The sequence below is a fragment of the Pseudochaenichthys georgianus genome, chromosome 13 (assembly GCF_902827115.2).
Source record: "Pseudochaenichthys georgianus chromosome 13, fPseGeo1.2, whole genome shotgun sequence".
Lineage (NCBI taxonomy): Eukaryota > Metazoa > Chordata > Actinopteri > Perciformes > Channichthyidae > Pseudochaenichthys > Pseudochaenichthys georgianus.
The window spans coordinates 2,549,050-2,564,383 of record NC_047515.1 but is presented as its reverse complement, the minus strand read 5'-3'; the positions used below and the strand labels follow the sequence as shown (position 1 = coordinate 2,564,383).

The 15,334-nt window shown below is 44.1% G+C and overlaps 1 protein-coding gene across 1 annotated transcript in view; it reads left to right on the top strand.

The window, feature by feature from the left end:
- LOC117457517 (neuroblast differentiation-associated protein AHNAK-like) overlaps positions 1–15,334 on the top strand; it is a 64,727-nt gene that overhangs the window by 14,316 nt on the left and 35,077 nt on the right. Inside the window, 5 exon segments of the mRNA XM_071205305.1 lie at positions 534–589; positions 3,726–3,827; positions 9,036–9,161; positions 13,787–13,946; positions 14,089–14,282. Coding sequence (XP_071061406.1) covers positions 9,132–9,161; positions 13,787–13,946; positions 14,089–14,282 — 384 coding nt within the window. The 5' untranslated portion in view covers positions 534–589; positions 3,726–3,827; positions 9,036–9,131.

The window sequence follows — 15,334 nt, the reverse complement described above, 5'->3', positions numbered from 1 at the left end:
ACCTGGTACTGCTGGCCCTCCTGGTAGGTTGCAGTTCTTGAATATGACAGCACTGGAGGATAATGGCTTCCTGGTAGATTCACGCTTGATTATTCTCTTTGGCAACACTTTTTTGATGGTCCTTTGATCACGAACAAATATCTTAGCAATGTCAAGGGTGCTGCATCGCTCTGAGAGGCTTTAAACATTTTTTGACTTTTCAAAAGTCAGTTAAATCTCTTTTTTGGCCCATTTTGCCTGAGGAAAAGAAGCTGCCTAATAATTATAGACACCTGGATATAGGGTGTTGATCTCCCTAGGCCACACCCTCCCTCGTTACACAAATACACATGACACCTGATGTGCTTACATCCAATACACATTCAAGTTCATACAGCTTGGAGTTGGAATATATTCACAACAATTATGATATAGTCAAAATACTCACTTGCCTAATAATTGTGCACACAGTGTAATGTCTCTTTTTAATTGACCTTGAAACATTGTAAGTTATTGAGTGAACCAGAATAACCTGTGGTCTTTCTCTGTTTCAGACTCTGACAGAGACCTGGAGGACAGCCATGTTTGCAGCCAATCAAGAGATCCAGCTGTGAGTCAAAACTCAGCTCCTTCCCTTTATGCAAAATTAATACACAAACATACTGTAGAATTTCTTAAGTCAGAGCTGTAATACTAAAGTGAGTTTTGAGAGATTGGAGCCCCTGATCAATTTGACACATTTCAGTTTACATCAGTATTCACTGAGGAGGACATGGTGCATGTTTTGTTTCTGTGTTGTCAATCCTTGTTTTAAGACACCATCTGCCGTGCGCACAGTAATAACACAGTACTGCAGCTCTGATACAGTATGGCACTTTAACTCAGTGGAGCGATTATTTTTGCACTTTTGCAGTTTAATGACCAAAATAAATGGAACAGATGTTGCTGTTTGTTTTCCACACGAAAATGGACTTTCGTGTGGTCAAATGTTATATGTGTAACCCTCCATCATCACCACATTTCATTTAACACCATTTCAAACTGTAAATATTGTATCAGACTACATGAAAAACTGCAGTAAATATACAAAGAACATGTATTGCGTGTGCCAGGTGTGATCCATGTGGGGGGATGGGCACATAAGGGGGGGAATACATCTAGAGTGTGTGCGTGTGCGTGTGTGTGTGTGTGTACTTTTCTTTATGGCGGTACACCATGGGTGTTACAAAGTTGACTAAATCATCCAAGATTCAATGAAAGTGGTGATCAGCAATTTAATATGTTCAAATGTCTGCTGTGAAGGATATCATGAAGCCTTAATACAATCGAATGTAAAACAAAAAAGTTATGATTGATGAAAGTAGTAAATCGGTCAGATTTGACCCGAAGACAACAGGAGGGTAAACATAACTGTTATACTTTAGTAAGACAGTTCTTTTTGACTGTTTACAGGGTGCTTAATCTGGGCTGTGTCTTCATTTTGTTGTTACAGTGAGTGTGTTTTTTTGAGCTTCCAACAGTAAATAATACGACCACCGTGTGTCATAAAGGGGTCAAATAGAATTTGGTTTTGAGTAGGTTTTGAAAAAAACATAGAATAAAATAAATAATTAGTATTGTATAATTAGTTTACACCTGTTTGGAAATGTGTAGTCGGTAAGTGTCAGTGGTGAAGCCTGAGACCAGGTGAAGGGCTGAGACAGGATGTTTTTACAAGATTGACCATGCAAGAGTTTATGAAACAAGTAGATAGCAGATATGGAAGACTGGGACATGCCATGTTTGCCCCAGGAGGTACGAGGTTAAAAACAAACAAAAAATAGCTCAGTTTGATTCAGCCCACAATAACAAATAAATCCAGCAGAGAGACAGCAGATGTAGCAATTAGGGGAATTAAAGACACACATTAAAACCACATGATAATAATACACAGTAACATATCCAGAAAATCTATATCAGTTTTGGCAGAAGAAGTACATGTTCTTCATTACCTGCCACCACTGATCTATAGTCAGAATAGATTCAATAAACAGATTCAGGAGAGAAATTACCAGTTCTATTTCATCCTTACTGACCGCCAGAGGCGGTGCTTTAGCACTGGATATCTTCCGTCTCGCGCATGCATAGGTCGAATATGTATATCAACAAAGTCACGTGTGACCTCGTATGACCCCGGAAGGCATAAGTTCCGGTGTTGTCAACGAGTTCAGTCCTTTTTCATCTTCTCACTGCGCAGGTTACTACTTTTTGAGTAGAAGCCAAGCTAGCTTATTAAAAATTAAGATTCTAGCTCATCGCTGTGGGTCTGGCCACTGGAGGGCCCGACCCACTGCTGAGCGACTGCATAGAGTCTGTCAAGAAGACTATTCTCAGATGCCAGGGCACCATCTACTCGTAGGCAGTAAGAAAACAGGTGGAAACTTTTTTTTTTTTACTGGTGCCAAGGGCGAAATGAGGACCCAGTATATTGCTCGGTGCCTACGCCCCTTGAGTTCCTGCAGTCCCTCCTGGACGACGGCCGGTGTCCCGCTACCGTCAGGGTGTATGTGGCTGCTATATCAGCTCAACAAGCAAGGGTTGACAACAACACAGTGTGGAGCCATAGGTTGTATCCCTCTTTTTAAGGGGGAGCTCTGAGGCTTCGCCCCCCCGAATATCCCAAGGGCCCCTACATGGGATCTGCCCTTGGTGCTGGATGCCCTATGCTCGCCTCCTGTTGAACCTTTGTTACAGGCAGAACTGGAGTGGCTCTCAGCTAAGACTGCTTTCCTTCTTGCCATCACCTCAGCAAAGTGTGTAAGCGAGCTTCAGGCCTTGTCCGTGAACAGCTCGTGTCTGAGGTGGAACTCAGATGGCTCAGGTGTCACCTTATGGCCGAACACAGCGTTCCTCCCTAAGGTGCAAGGACATATGTGCTGCGGCCACATGGGCATCCCAGAGCACATTCGCCAGATACTACAGGGTGAATGTTGCCGCCCCTCACCCGATAGTTACGTATGTAACTACGGTTCTATGAATACTGGATGACCGCCAGAGTTTCTTGATCACTCGGAATCTCGTGTTTCTGCGAGAAGATTCCATAGGACTGAACTCGTTGACAACACCGGAACTTATGCCTTCCGGGGTCATACGAGGTCACACGTGACTTTGTTGATATAAATATTCGACCTACGCATGCGCGAGACGGAAGATATCCAGTACTAAAGCACCGCCTCTGGCGGTCATCCAGTATTCATAGTACCGTAGTTACATACGTAACTATCGTTTTCCCTGCTTTTCCAAAAGAAACATTCAGTTATAAAATATCTGACCATCAATCATCTGCATGTTCTCTGAGTGAAGCTTCATACATCCTCAAGTGGATTAGGAGTGAAAAGGCATGGTCAGTTTACAGAGCAGTTCGGAGTACAACAAAGTTTGTATTACCTTTTTAAAGCTGCCTGAGACACACACACACACACACACACACACACACAAACCTGGCAGCCTGGAGCGTCTCAGTATAACCAATTTTCTTTATTTGAGTAGCTTCACTGGAGCTGAGAATGTCAGTGGTTGTTGAAATAAATGAATATCTGCGGTCCCTGAGTGATTTACATGTTCCCACAGCAGTCTCCCAGAGGCTGCTGTGCCAACGCTGCTAGGAGGCACTGGAGATAATGTAGTTAGTTGAGTTAAAGGGTAAAAGCACTCTGAAAACTGCTGATGCATCAACATTTCAAACGATCTTCTTCCTGTGTGGGCAGGTAAGAGACAAGAGGCGGTCGCCCCCCTCCAACAGATCCCCCTCCTCCCAACAACGCAACCCTCACCACAGCACAGAGGAACAGGAGAGCCCAGAGAGAGTGGTGAGACACACACACACACACACACACCACGTCCGTCTGCAGGAATGTGTGTGTGTCACAGGAGGCTGTGGCTCAGTGGGTTAGTGCGTTGATCTTTGGATCAGGGCATCCCCAGTGCAGTCAGCATGTAGTCGTGTCCCAGGGCAAGACCCCTCACCCAAAATTGCTCCTGTGGGGACTGCCAACACCTACAGGATTGAGTGTATGCAAGTTGCTTTGGATAAAAGCGTCTAACAAATGACCTGTAATGTAATGCCCCTTTAGATGTACAGAAATACGTTGGTGATGCAAACACCAAATACCATGATGCTAAAGTAGGGGCCCTATTCTGCTTTTTGGGGGTTGGGGCCCTATTCCCTCTTCTGTAGTGTGTTATAAAGGTGTGTGTGCATATGGTCTGCAAAGGCTAACATCCCTGTGTTCCCTCCAGGGGGAGTTTCTCTCCCACTCCCCCCTGACTGCAACACTTCCATTTGTCGTCCTTTGTTTACTTCCGCAATATTGTTACATATGGAAAACTCACACTCCTATTGGTTAGCGCTCCAACACATTGTTTGTGAAGGCTAAGGGGCGGGAGATCTCTAAGCGGTTGACCAATCACAACAGAGCCGACCAGCTAACCAATCAGAGCAGACTGGGCTCTGGTTTCAGACAGAGGGTGAAAAGAGGTGCTGCAGCACAGGCAGAGAACAATAAAGAGCTTTTTGAACATTAAAGCATGCAGACATGTCACAGTAGAGACACTAAGTCAGGGGTCTCCAACCTTTCTCCACCTGAGAGCTACTTTGAAAAAATGAAAGTGGCCAAGAGCTACTTGCATCGCATCGCTTACATGTATTCACATAGCACTCATCAGTTGAATTAAGCTACTTTTGTGTGAAATCAATACCTAAAGCTTATCTAAAATCTTAACTTCACATCAAGGTCCAAGAAAACGACAATTTCTCACGTATTAATATGGACAACATAGTAAGTACTTCACTGAAGATTCACATACATGTCCAAGAGACAAATACAATGTTTTCACTTCTTATTATGGCCCACATAGTAAATACATCGCCTTAATCACCACCTTGCAAGTATCTTATGGCACGTGTACAATAAGTGCATTCACTCTTTTTTACAGTTAGTGAGATGACTGGCGCTGCATGGAGTCCACCATAGAGGTGTCTGCTGGACCCACTTAGGTTCACTCTAATGGAGTCATTTACATGTTCATCAGTCGGTCTTGTTCTGTAGTTAGATTTCATGCCGGAAAAAGCTGCTTCACAAAGGGATGTAGAGCCTAATAAAGCAGACATGTTCAGCGCTGCTTGGTGAATGTTCTTATAGTTTTCTGGGTCTACAAGGCTCCAGAAATGTTGTGAGTTTTGCTGAGACTTAAGCTGAACATGATTTTGGAGATGTATAACCTCCATCTCCACAGGATTGACACTGAACAGTGCAGCCATCTTTTCTTCTTCTTCGTCTTGACATTAAATTATAAACCATAATTAATCAATTGTATAGGTCTAGCCTCCCTATATCTGTGTGTGACATTTTTCCATCCTCAAAAACAAAAAACTAATACTTCTGCAGTCTAGCTGCAGCTTCTAGCCACGGTCTTCTGTTAAAGAAAGGACACTGAATGTCTTGAATGAGGCATCACACACAGGACTTGAGTCAGAACACAGCAGACAACAGGAGTATTTACAACAGCATTATAAAAACAAAAATAGTGCATGTGGGTGCACACTCACATTCTCTGTCTTACTGTTACATGAATCCCATGAATGTATGAGATGAAGTTAGCTTCATCATCTCAATCAGTGAATAATAAAGTTTCTATCAGCCTGTCACTCAGGGGGCGGGGTTTGGAGGAACCGAGAGGAGACGGTGATTGCGGAAGCTTTCCTCCTGTCTTCACAAACTTTACACGCGTATTTATCAACTGAAAATAGCAAGAGGACTTTCATACTCTGCAATCCAAGACTTGATTAAATCCAGCAAAAACCTGACATTACGATAACGAGTGTTTTTCAAAAACACAAATCCCTCCCTGTGTGTCTGAGCCGCAGCGACGCGGCCTGATTCAGAGCGGGTCATTCTGCTGTTGGTTCTGACTGGTGCTGCTGGAGAAAGCAGACTGCTCCGTGTGTGGTGCCGCTGTCACGTCTGCTCCTTGATCTCTGCGTCACCGACCAATTTTATATTTGTGTGACAGAAACAATTCTAAAATAAAAACACTTTATTGTCCGGCCGCGGCCGAAAAATCAAGAAGCAACCTTACTACGCTATAATCGATAAACGAGCGGAGAGCTACTGAAAAGCTGCCCGCGAGCTACCGGTAGCTCGCGATCGACGTGTTGGAGACCCCTGCACTAAGTACTAATATGAAACTGAACATTTGAATTATGGGGCCCCTTAAACTAGAAGAATTTGTCTTACTGTTCTCACTGTTCTTACTGCTCGGTATGGCTAGGCCTCGTTAGGACTGGCTCACTTTATGGCGCATTTCAGTTTAGGAACTGGGGTAGTATCTAACGCAGTGTAGGCGGAGCCGTGACCAGTGGCGTCGCCTGGCCTGGGCATTCGGGGCTTTAGCCCCGAATGTTTTTTCTGTAGCCCCGGACAATTCTTCCTCAATAATATAATACATTAACCGTGCTTTACGTGAACCTCATCATGACACAAGAGAGGACGGCAGGACTGTAATTTCCCGTGTTCAGTGAATGCAACAGAGGCAAGACATCAGACCAATCAGAGAGTTGCATGGAAATAAACGTGTGCTTGTGTCATTCAAGCTCGGCTCTGTGTGTGTGTGGCAATAGCGCATTAGTAGAGAGAGAGAGAGAGAGAGAGAGAGAGAGAGAGAGAGAGAGAGAGAGAGAGAGAGAGAGAGAGAGAGAGAGAGAGAGAGAGAGAGAGAGAGAGAGAGAGAGAGAGAGAGAGAGGTGAGAGGAGAGGGAGGAGGAGAGGAGAGAGAGAGAGAGAGAGGTGCCAGCAGGGACCGTGTTGTTAGCATCTGGTTAGCTAGCTGCACCAACGGACATAAGGAGCTGTTTGTTCCACGACAAGCTGGAGGAGAGTCCTCCCCTCTCAGACTGAGAGTCCTCTCCTGTCAGACTGAGGGACTCAGGTGAGCTAAAGGACTCTCTGAAGATTTAGATAGTTAACTTTAGTCTAAGTTATCTCAGTGGGTTTGGTCACAAATTATTCAAAAGATTATTTCCGCGGCACACCTTCATATGATCATTATAGTTATAACAAAAATAAGAGAATAAAGGAAAAACAGTTATGAAATACTATATGGCAGTAAAACAAGAATAGAGTTAAAAGGGGAGTGATTTGTAAAATATCCATAAAGAAATAGTAAATCTGTTTCCAGTTCTATTTCATATGGGTGTTGAGAGATGTATCCATAGTTCTCTTAATGTTGCTCTCAAAGTGCACCAGATTGATGCTTTTAACTTCAATATTTAAAAAAAAAATCTTCCCGCCACTGTGGGCTAAGCCCGAATGTGTTCAGGTCCAGGCAACGCCCCGTGACGTCATCTTCAATGAGCCCCCCAGAAAAACAACACAGCCGTTAGCTGTTAGCACTCAGAGCTCACAGCTCCTCATATCTGTTCAGAAACTAGACAAAAATGAAACAAGTACAAACCACAGACTGCCTGTGTCATGGCGAATACAGTCGCTGGTTTATTTATGTCTGTAGGCCGTTGTTGTGAGTGTGGACGGTCGGAGCATATACAACGTTAGGTTAGCCAATCTCCATTTAGAAAACACGCATTTTAAAAGGTTTTTCGCCTGCCGTCTGTCTGCAGACTTGTCAAAGCATTAATTCATGGTTTTTACTAACCGGTATCAGTATGTTGTTACTTCGGCATCATTTTGAAACGTGTATTACAATTAAATCACGGTCAAATATGTTGATCTTGTTGTAGTTGTAGCCCCCTTGCCAGCGATTCTCTCTCTAGTTTAGCATACCCAGCCTGGTTGTTCCTGGCCCTAGAACCACGATTTTATGGGGCCAGAAAAACTGTGAATTATGACCCGCTAGCCGGTACTAGGCCAAGTGGAAACGCAACCAAAAACGGGCCCCGCACGGCTCTGCACGCTTAAAGCGAGCTCTGCGCTGCAGTGGAAACGCGCAATTAGTTGGTGAATGTGCAATACAATGTGTGGGCAAATCTGAAATAACAATGTGGTCAAGTTACAAGAAAAAACAGATTTTCTTTAATGAAATACTTCACCCCCAGTCCATTCTTTTTATCTATAACTCACACCTTGTTTTTGTAATGCCTGCATGGTAAACCAAGAACATGTAAATGAAGAAAAGTCATGACTCGTTGAAGTAAATGGTTTCACAAAGACATACTTTTTTAGCTCAAATGTGACTGTATAAACAGATTCATAATGGTGCAGCTACTTTCCTGACGAGAGCTCTTTATGCAAAGGTGTATTAAATAGTTTGTGAAAATGCATGCATTTGGAGAACAGTAATCTTTTCACAGTTTTTTTTTTAATCACAGAAGAGTTCAGTTTTCCATGGATCGGGATGCTCCTGATTTCTTTCTATGGACTTGAGACACTGACCTCAGGAAGCGCAGTGCTCCATACAGAAAGGCTACATTGTTTTTGGGACAGGGGGAATGCAGCTTTGTGGCTGACATGGCGACCCCAGCAGACACCAGGCCCATACAAACCAGATCACAATAGTCCAGGCCGATCTGCTGAGGTCACTGTCCGGCACATAAACAACCAGCTTAGCAAGCCTGTCGCATGCAGCCTTTTCATGCCACAGCAGGAGATTGCCATTTGCAAAGTCAACAACAAAACACATGTGAATGTGACAGATCTGAAACCAGCTGCAGGTGTCAGTGTAAACACCCAGACCCACATTCACGGATGGAAGATTAACGAGTTATACCGAATAAAGCTGGTTTCCAACTGAAATGTCTGTGTAGCTAACAGCCATGTTAAACAGAAGGTGAGGGTTAAAGGGAAAAGTAAAACATCTGTAACAATACATTAAACTGTACACAGTTCCTGTTTACATCACACCATCACCATCTAGATTGAACAGAAGTGCACATAGTAAAGAAATGAGAGCATTATTATAGAATTAAGTAAAAGCAATATACCCCAAGATAATACTTTTAACAAAAGCGTGGTTGATTCTGTGTTGATCTTCTGGCCTCAAGACATACTCCCTCTGTACTGCAGGTGCAGAAGGAGAAGCTACATGCAGAGCTGAAGCAGGTGTTGAGTCAAAAGAGAAGTCACCTGAGAGAGTCCACCTGCCAACCGGCCCGACCAGAGATGGACTCAGAGCCGACAGACCAGCAGACAGTAAGCAGCAGCTTGTTAAACTCTGAGAGCTAAAACATGTTGTTTGTATCAGTGAGGGAAACTGGAGATCATAGTTTTTTTATCTGCCATCGCTAATGTTATTAAAGGAGAGGGAACACATGCACATAAGGTTACTCCAATGGTTAATAAAGTCCACTATTTCCTTTGTTTCAGTTAAAGTGTACCAATCATGCTATATTTGAATAATATATTGTAGGGCCATACCTTTATAAAACATGTGTGTGAAGTTCTTTTTTCAAAATACCAAACAGATCATGCATTTTAGTCATGCCTCATTTCGCTCTATTTGCTGTATTCCAGCCCCGTCTTCACAAGGGCTGATTCTGTGGCAAATGAGCTGCAGCTGACCACGCCCCCCTGCAAAGGAGGGGGGCAAGGCACGAGCGTCATGTTACCATGCTGTTACCATGCTGTTACCATGCCACGCAACCTCTCATTCCCCTGATAGGTGGAGAGTTGCCCATATAGGCGGAGCTCCTTGTTTCTGACGTCAGAACAATTTCAAATCTGTATCAGTCTGTATCAGATCCGTTGCAGCCCCGTTTTTAGAGATTTGGGTATGGAGGAAAAGAGAGAGGGTTGTGTTTTCTGACACTTGGTGAGTTCCCTGACACACCGGGGACACATTCATGTATAAAAGACGTACAAAAGTGCATTTTGCATGATAGGTCCCCTTTAACCTGTTCTACACTGCCCCCCCCGATACCGGGGAGAAAAATGCGTCATCTGCAGGAAACAGAGTCTGAGGGCATCTTAATATTCAATAAACTATGAATGTTTTATATCCATGTAACGGGAAGAAACTCATCTAACTGATATTTTTTTCCAAAAAAAAACACAAAGCTAGCGCTGAGCCTATGAATTAGCCACGAGCGGAAAAATGCTAACGCATTACTGCACAGAAACTCACTCATAACACCCTTATTACTTATCGTAGCTGCCCATCCAACCCTTCGATCTGATCGTGAGATGACACAGAATCGATCGGTCCATACATCATCACTCCATGATAAGTACTCGCGAAGATATTAACAAGAACAGACATCAAAACATGTGGCGCTAGGTAGCTAGAAACGGCAAAATGGCTCACCTTTGTTGTTGTCTGGTCAAAAGTGGTCTTCAATGGCATTAAAACGATAAAAAACGCCGCTGAAGTTAATCCATAGGTTATTCCAATGTGTCTGTGTCGCTTTGAAATGATTTCTGATAATCCATAAGCAATAAACCTGCTTTTCCGTTTCCAGATGTCAGAGCGAGAGATTCGCTCTCATGCAAACCTGCATGCACAAAGCTCCCACCTTTTTTTGTTAATGTTGGTGTGTATGTGGAAATTCCCCTTCGATTCTATTGGCTCTAACGGTCAAAAAGAGATGTCAATCACCAAAATCGACCAATGGGTTCCAGAGAAATGGTATAAACGGCCATTTCCACCCAAATCACCTCAGAGGTGGTGTTTTTTTTGCTAAACCTCTCTAAAAAGGTCAAATGTCACTTGTTTTTCAATCAACCTTGATACAGGGTACTTATATGTTGTACTTTGGATTCCTAAAGCATTTAGTCTACCTTACCAACTTTCATGATATAACTTCTCCGTCATAATCGTTTGTTTCTGTGAACGGCCGACTGTTGTGTGAAGGCAAATGCTGCGGCTGCAAGGCATTGTGGGGCAGCATTTTCTCCTCTCCTTTCGGTTAGGGAGGTCCAGTGGTTCCTAAGCTAAAGGAGATTATAAAAGAAGTTTGAAACCTCCTTTCGGCCCATTCCCAAACCGCCCCCTACACCCTACCCCTCCGTTTGCGCGTTCACGAGGAGGGTCCGCCATATTGAGGGCTGTTCCAAAGCAACGAGTGTGGAGGGGGAGTGGGCTATCAAGCCCTCAAACAGCGAGTCTGCATCGGTGCTGACTTGAGACCGGTCTCTATCTGACCGGAGTCACGCTGTGTGTGTCCGTCAGGAAACACGCTGTTTACAAGTAGTTCCAGCAAACATCCACTGATAAACTGCGATGTTAACAACCTCTTGATAACCTCATATGTTTAACTTAGGATCAAACCTGTGTTTAGTCTAGAAAAAGGTAAATGTGTGCATTTTATTATAAAGTTGTGTATATTTACAGACCGTTGCAAAAACTAAGAAGCTTATAAACATCAGGTTTAAAACTAAAAGAGCTTTGAAACACAATGAAAGATGTTTGGAGTTTTATTTGAGTTATTAATTTAAACTTTTTGTCTAAGAGATGCTGATTTGAAACCGTTGTTACATACAGTTACGGCATTTCCTGTTTCTGCCGGAGAGAGGGGAGGCCGTCCCAAAGCTTGCTGCTGTATTTACTCCCTCCATCTGACAGGAGGGAGCCTCGTTGAGCTGCGAGTGTGGCTACAGACGGAGTTCACTCCGTCACGGAGGGGTAGGGTCGAGGGAGTGGTTTGGGATTGGGCCTTCCTATCATTCTAGAGAATTCGAACGGCACTTATCATGGCTGCCACTGAGGGACTTCCGGGTCATTTCACTCCGTTAGGAAGGTTCCTAAGCCAAATGGACTATTCGACTTCAGCCCTCATTTCTCTAAATGCACTTCGAGGACCGAGGATCGAGCGTCGTGGAGGCTCTCTGGAGGAGCTCTAACCGAGGATACACTGATGGGTCCTCCACGGTCCTCCACGGCTCCTTCGTGGATGCATTTCCAGCAACAGAGATGTGACGCACGGGTGGACTTATCTCAGCCAATGACAGCTCTGCATGCATCCCCTGGATATTATTTAATTAACTGCTTTCATCGCGACGTGATGTTTACAGTGAGAACAGCTGTGAGGTCCGTGCAGAAAGCAGAGCAGTGTGTATAACATATATCACTCAGTATAACAGGCCTACTCTTTTTATTTGCTTTAGTTTAGTAGATATCTACAAAGAGTCGATATTTTTCTAAAACCATTTAGTGCTTCACATAATAAAATACACAACGGCTGTAGCCTGTTTTAGGAACTGTATGTGCGTGTGTGTGGTACAGTGTGCGTATATGCAGCGGACAGACAGGTCTCAGTTGGTTTGGTGTCATCTGCTTACTTTTAATAATTGTAAATAAAACATTTGGCCCGTAATTTATTTTCCTCATTGTAGCGACCAGAGAGGGGGGGGGGGGGGATATATCCAGTCTCTGATAGTGTTACGTTATTATGAGAGTGCTCCGTTTGATTCTGAAATTGTATATATTTATATAAATATATACATATGTGTGTGTGTGTGTGTGTGTGTGTGTGTGTGTGTGTGTGTGTGTGTGTGTGTGTGTGTGTGTGTGTGTGTGTGTGTGTGTGTGTGTGTGTGTGTGTGTGTGTGTGTGTGTGTGTGTGTGTGTGTGTGTGTGTGTGTGTGTGTGTGTGTGTGTGTGTGTGTGTGTGTGTGTGTGTGTGTGTGTGTGTGTGTGTGTGTGTGTGTGTGTGTGTGTGTGTGTGTATCCACTGTGATTGAATCAAAGTAAATATAGAAGTGGTCATGAACACATGTGTCCATCAGACAGAGGGCTGCTGTGCCTCCTTTCATCATTAATGGACGTCTCTTTAAAATGACCGCTCAGAGGAGAGGAGTTCTCATTTCTCTAACCGCCTGCTGCTTCCCCTCCTCTCTCCTCGGTTCCCCTCCTCGGCTCCTCCGCTCGAATCTCCTGTGGGCGGGACTAAGTATCGAGGAGGGGAGTCGAGGAGGGGAGTCGAGGAGGGGAGTTAGAGAAACATTCACACTCCATTCTGTTTAAACCATCAGGATTCACAACAACGCCCAGAATCCATTGCACACATAACAAATGGATGTAATGCATACAAGCGCCTGTACAAATGCGGTACAAAACATCTTACCATGTAGTGCAGAAATGTACAAGCACGCTAGAGTGTTACCAGAATGGTTTGGTTTTACCAATGATGTCTTTGCTAACATCCCAAATACACCTGATGTTGTGTTTGTTGACACCACAGGGAGGTGCTAATATTAGAAGTAGGCTGTGCCTTTGACCTGTGCATGGACCAGGCTTTCCAGGACAAGTATATTAAATACCAACCACTGCTCGATGTGATAACCAGCTTTGGGTACAAGTGTAGATATAGCATACTCATATTCAGAAGTCTTTGCCATGTATATAAATGCACCATGATTAGTCTGAGAATTGCTGGAATGTCAAAGAGAAAAGCCAAACAAATGACCAAATATTGCTCTGTTTCAGCTGCTATTGGCAGCTTAGCCGTGTGGAAAGGAGATGATATGTGTTCCCTTAAGGCTGCTGCTTAGCCGTGTGGAGAAGGAGATGCTATGTGTTCCCTTAAGGCTGCTGCTTAGCCGTGTGGAGAAGGAGGTGCTATGTGTTCCCCTAAGTGTTCTGTGCTGCTTAGCCCCGATATATTTGATTCCCTGTCTTATGTAATATAATTTGTGGAACCAAATAAAGTATTCAAATATGTGTGTGTGTGTGTGTGTGTGTGTGTGTGTGTGTGTGTGTGTGTGTGTGTGTGTGTGTGTGTGTGTGTGTGTGTGTGTGTGTGTGTGCGTGTGCGTGTGCGTGTGCGTGTGCGTGTGCGTGTGTGTGTGTGTATGTGTGTGTGTGTGTGTGTGTGTGTTAGTGTGTGGAAGAAGCCTCTCCATCCATGGAGATCGTGGTGGAGACGGAGGCGGAGGCTGGAGCCAGCGGCTACAGTGTGACTGGTGGAGGACAGCGAGGGATCTTTGTGAAAGATGTCCTCAGAGACTCACCAGCTGCTAAACATCTCAGTCTCCAGGAAGGTACCTGTCATCTTTATGAGCACCTACAGTGAACATTCTGTAGTTAAAATGAAACGGTCAAATGGTTAGCTACTACCATTGCCACTCCCCTACGGACATTTTGAACACTGGACATAATAATTCAAATGTTCTCTGTGTTAAGGGGACCAGCTGCTGAGTGCCAAGGTCTACTTTGACAACGTGAAGTATGAAGACGCTCTGAAGATCCTCCAGTGCGCCGAGCCATATAAGGTCAGCTTCCAGCTGAAGAGGATCATCCCTGGATTAGAGATCTGCGTACGGCCTTGTGTTCCCAGTGTGGAGGTCAAAGGTCCCAAAGCCAAGGTGGCCAAAATGGTATTTAATTATATTATGATATATACATACATATCCGTGGTAAACATCCGTGCGGGAGGAAGTTTGGGGGTTAACTTGATAATATGATTAATTTGCACGAAAAGAATGAACACATCAAGGTTTCCAGATGTAATACGAGAGTTAATGTTGACAGCCCTAATTATTAGTCTGTATGTGTGATTTATAATTCTAAACTCAATTGAGTCATTTTAGATAGAGTATCATTTTTATATAGTATAAACATTTCGTCCAATCTTCTAGTCCCAAATTAGATAAACAAACCTATTTTCCAAACAATTTCAGTTGTCAATCGATCAACCTAAAGCTAGTGCCTTAACAGTTCTATTTCGTCCCTAATGACCGTCAGAGGCGTGTGCTTTAGCACTGGATATGTCCATCGCACGCATGCGCAGTTCGAGTACCAATAACAACAAAGTCACCTGTGACCCACGTGACTACGGCTACATAGGCCGGCGTCATTAGTGGATCGGTTCCTTTTCATCTTCTCGCTTTGCGAGAGTACCGCGGCTACATTCTTGTAGCCTACAGCGTTCAGGTTTGAACGTTTGATCTGAGGGATTTCTCTGCAAGCAGCTGGCTGCGTGCAGCTTCGCGACTGACAGTCGGAGCTACGGGTTGTTAACGCGTCCTCCAGGAGCTGTGGCCGGCTGTGCAGAGCCTCGACGGACAGGTTTGTGTCAACTTGTTGCTGGTGATGGCTGTGTTCCCGCACCCTCTCCCAGCTAAGTTGTCCTGATTGCTGTCTTATTTATTGTTTGGCTTAGACTTTCTGGTGACGACAGTGTTCCCGCTTCCTCTCCCATAAAGTTGCCCTTATTATGCTATTTTGAGAGTTCTGCTTGTGGCGGTTGTGCCCGAGCTATCATTAGCATTTGAGTCCCAGCTTTAGCTGCGTCTCTCATTCAATTGAGTATGGAAAGCCAAGTGTGCCATAATTTGCCCGTTTTTTGTTTAGATGCAGAGAGTAAGGTAAGTACTGGCCATAGTTACTACTGTAACTACGGTCCTATGTAATCACTGGCTATGGTTAC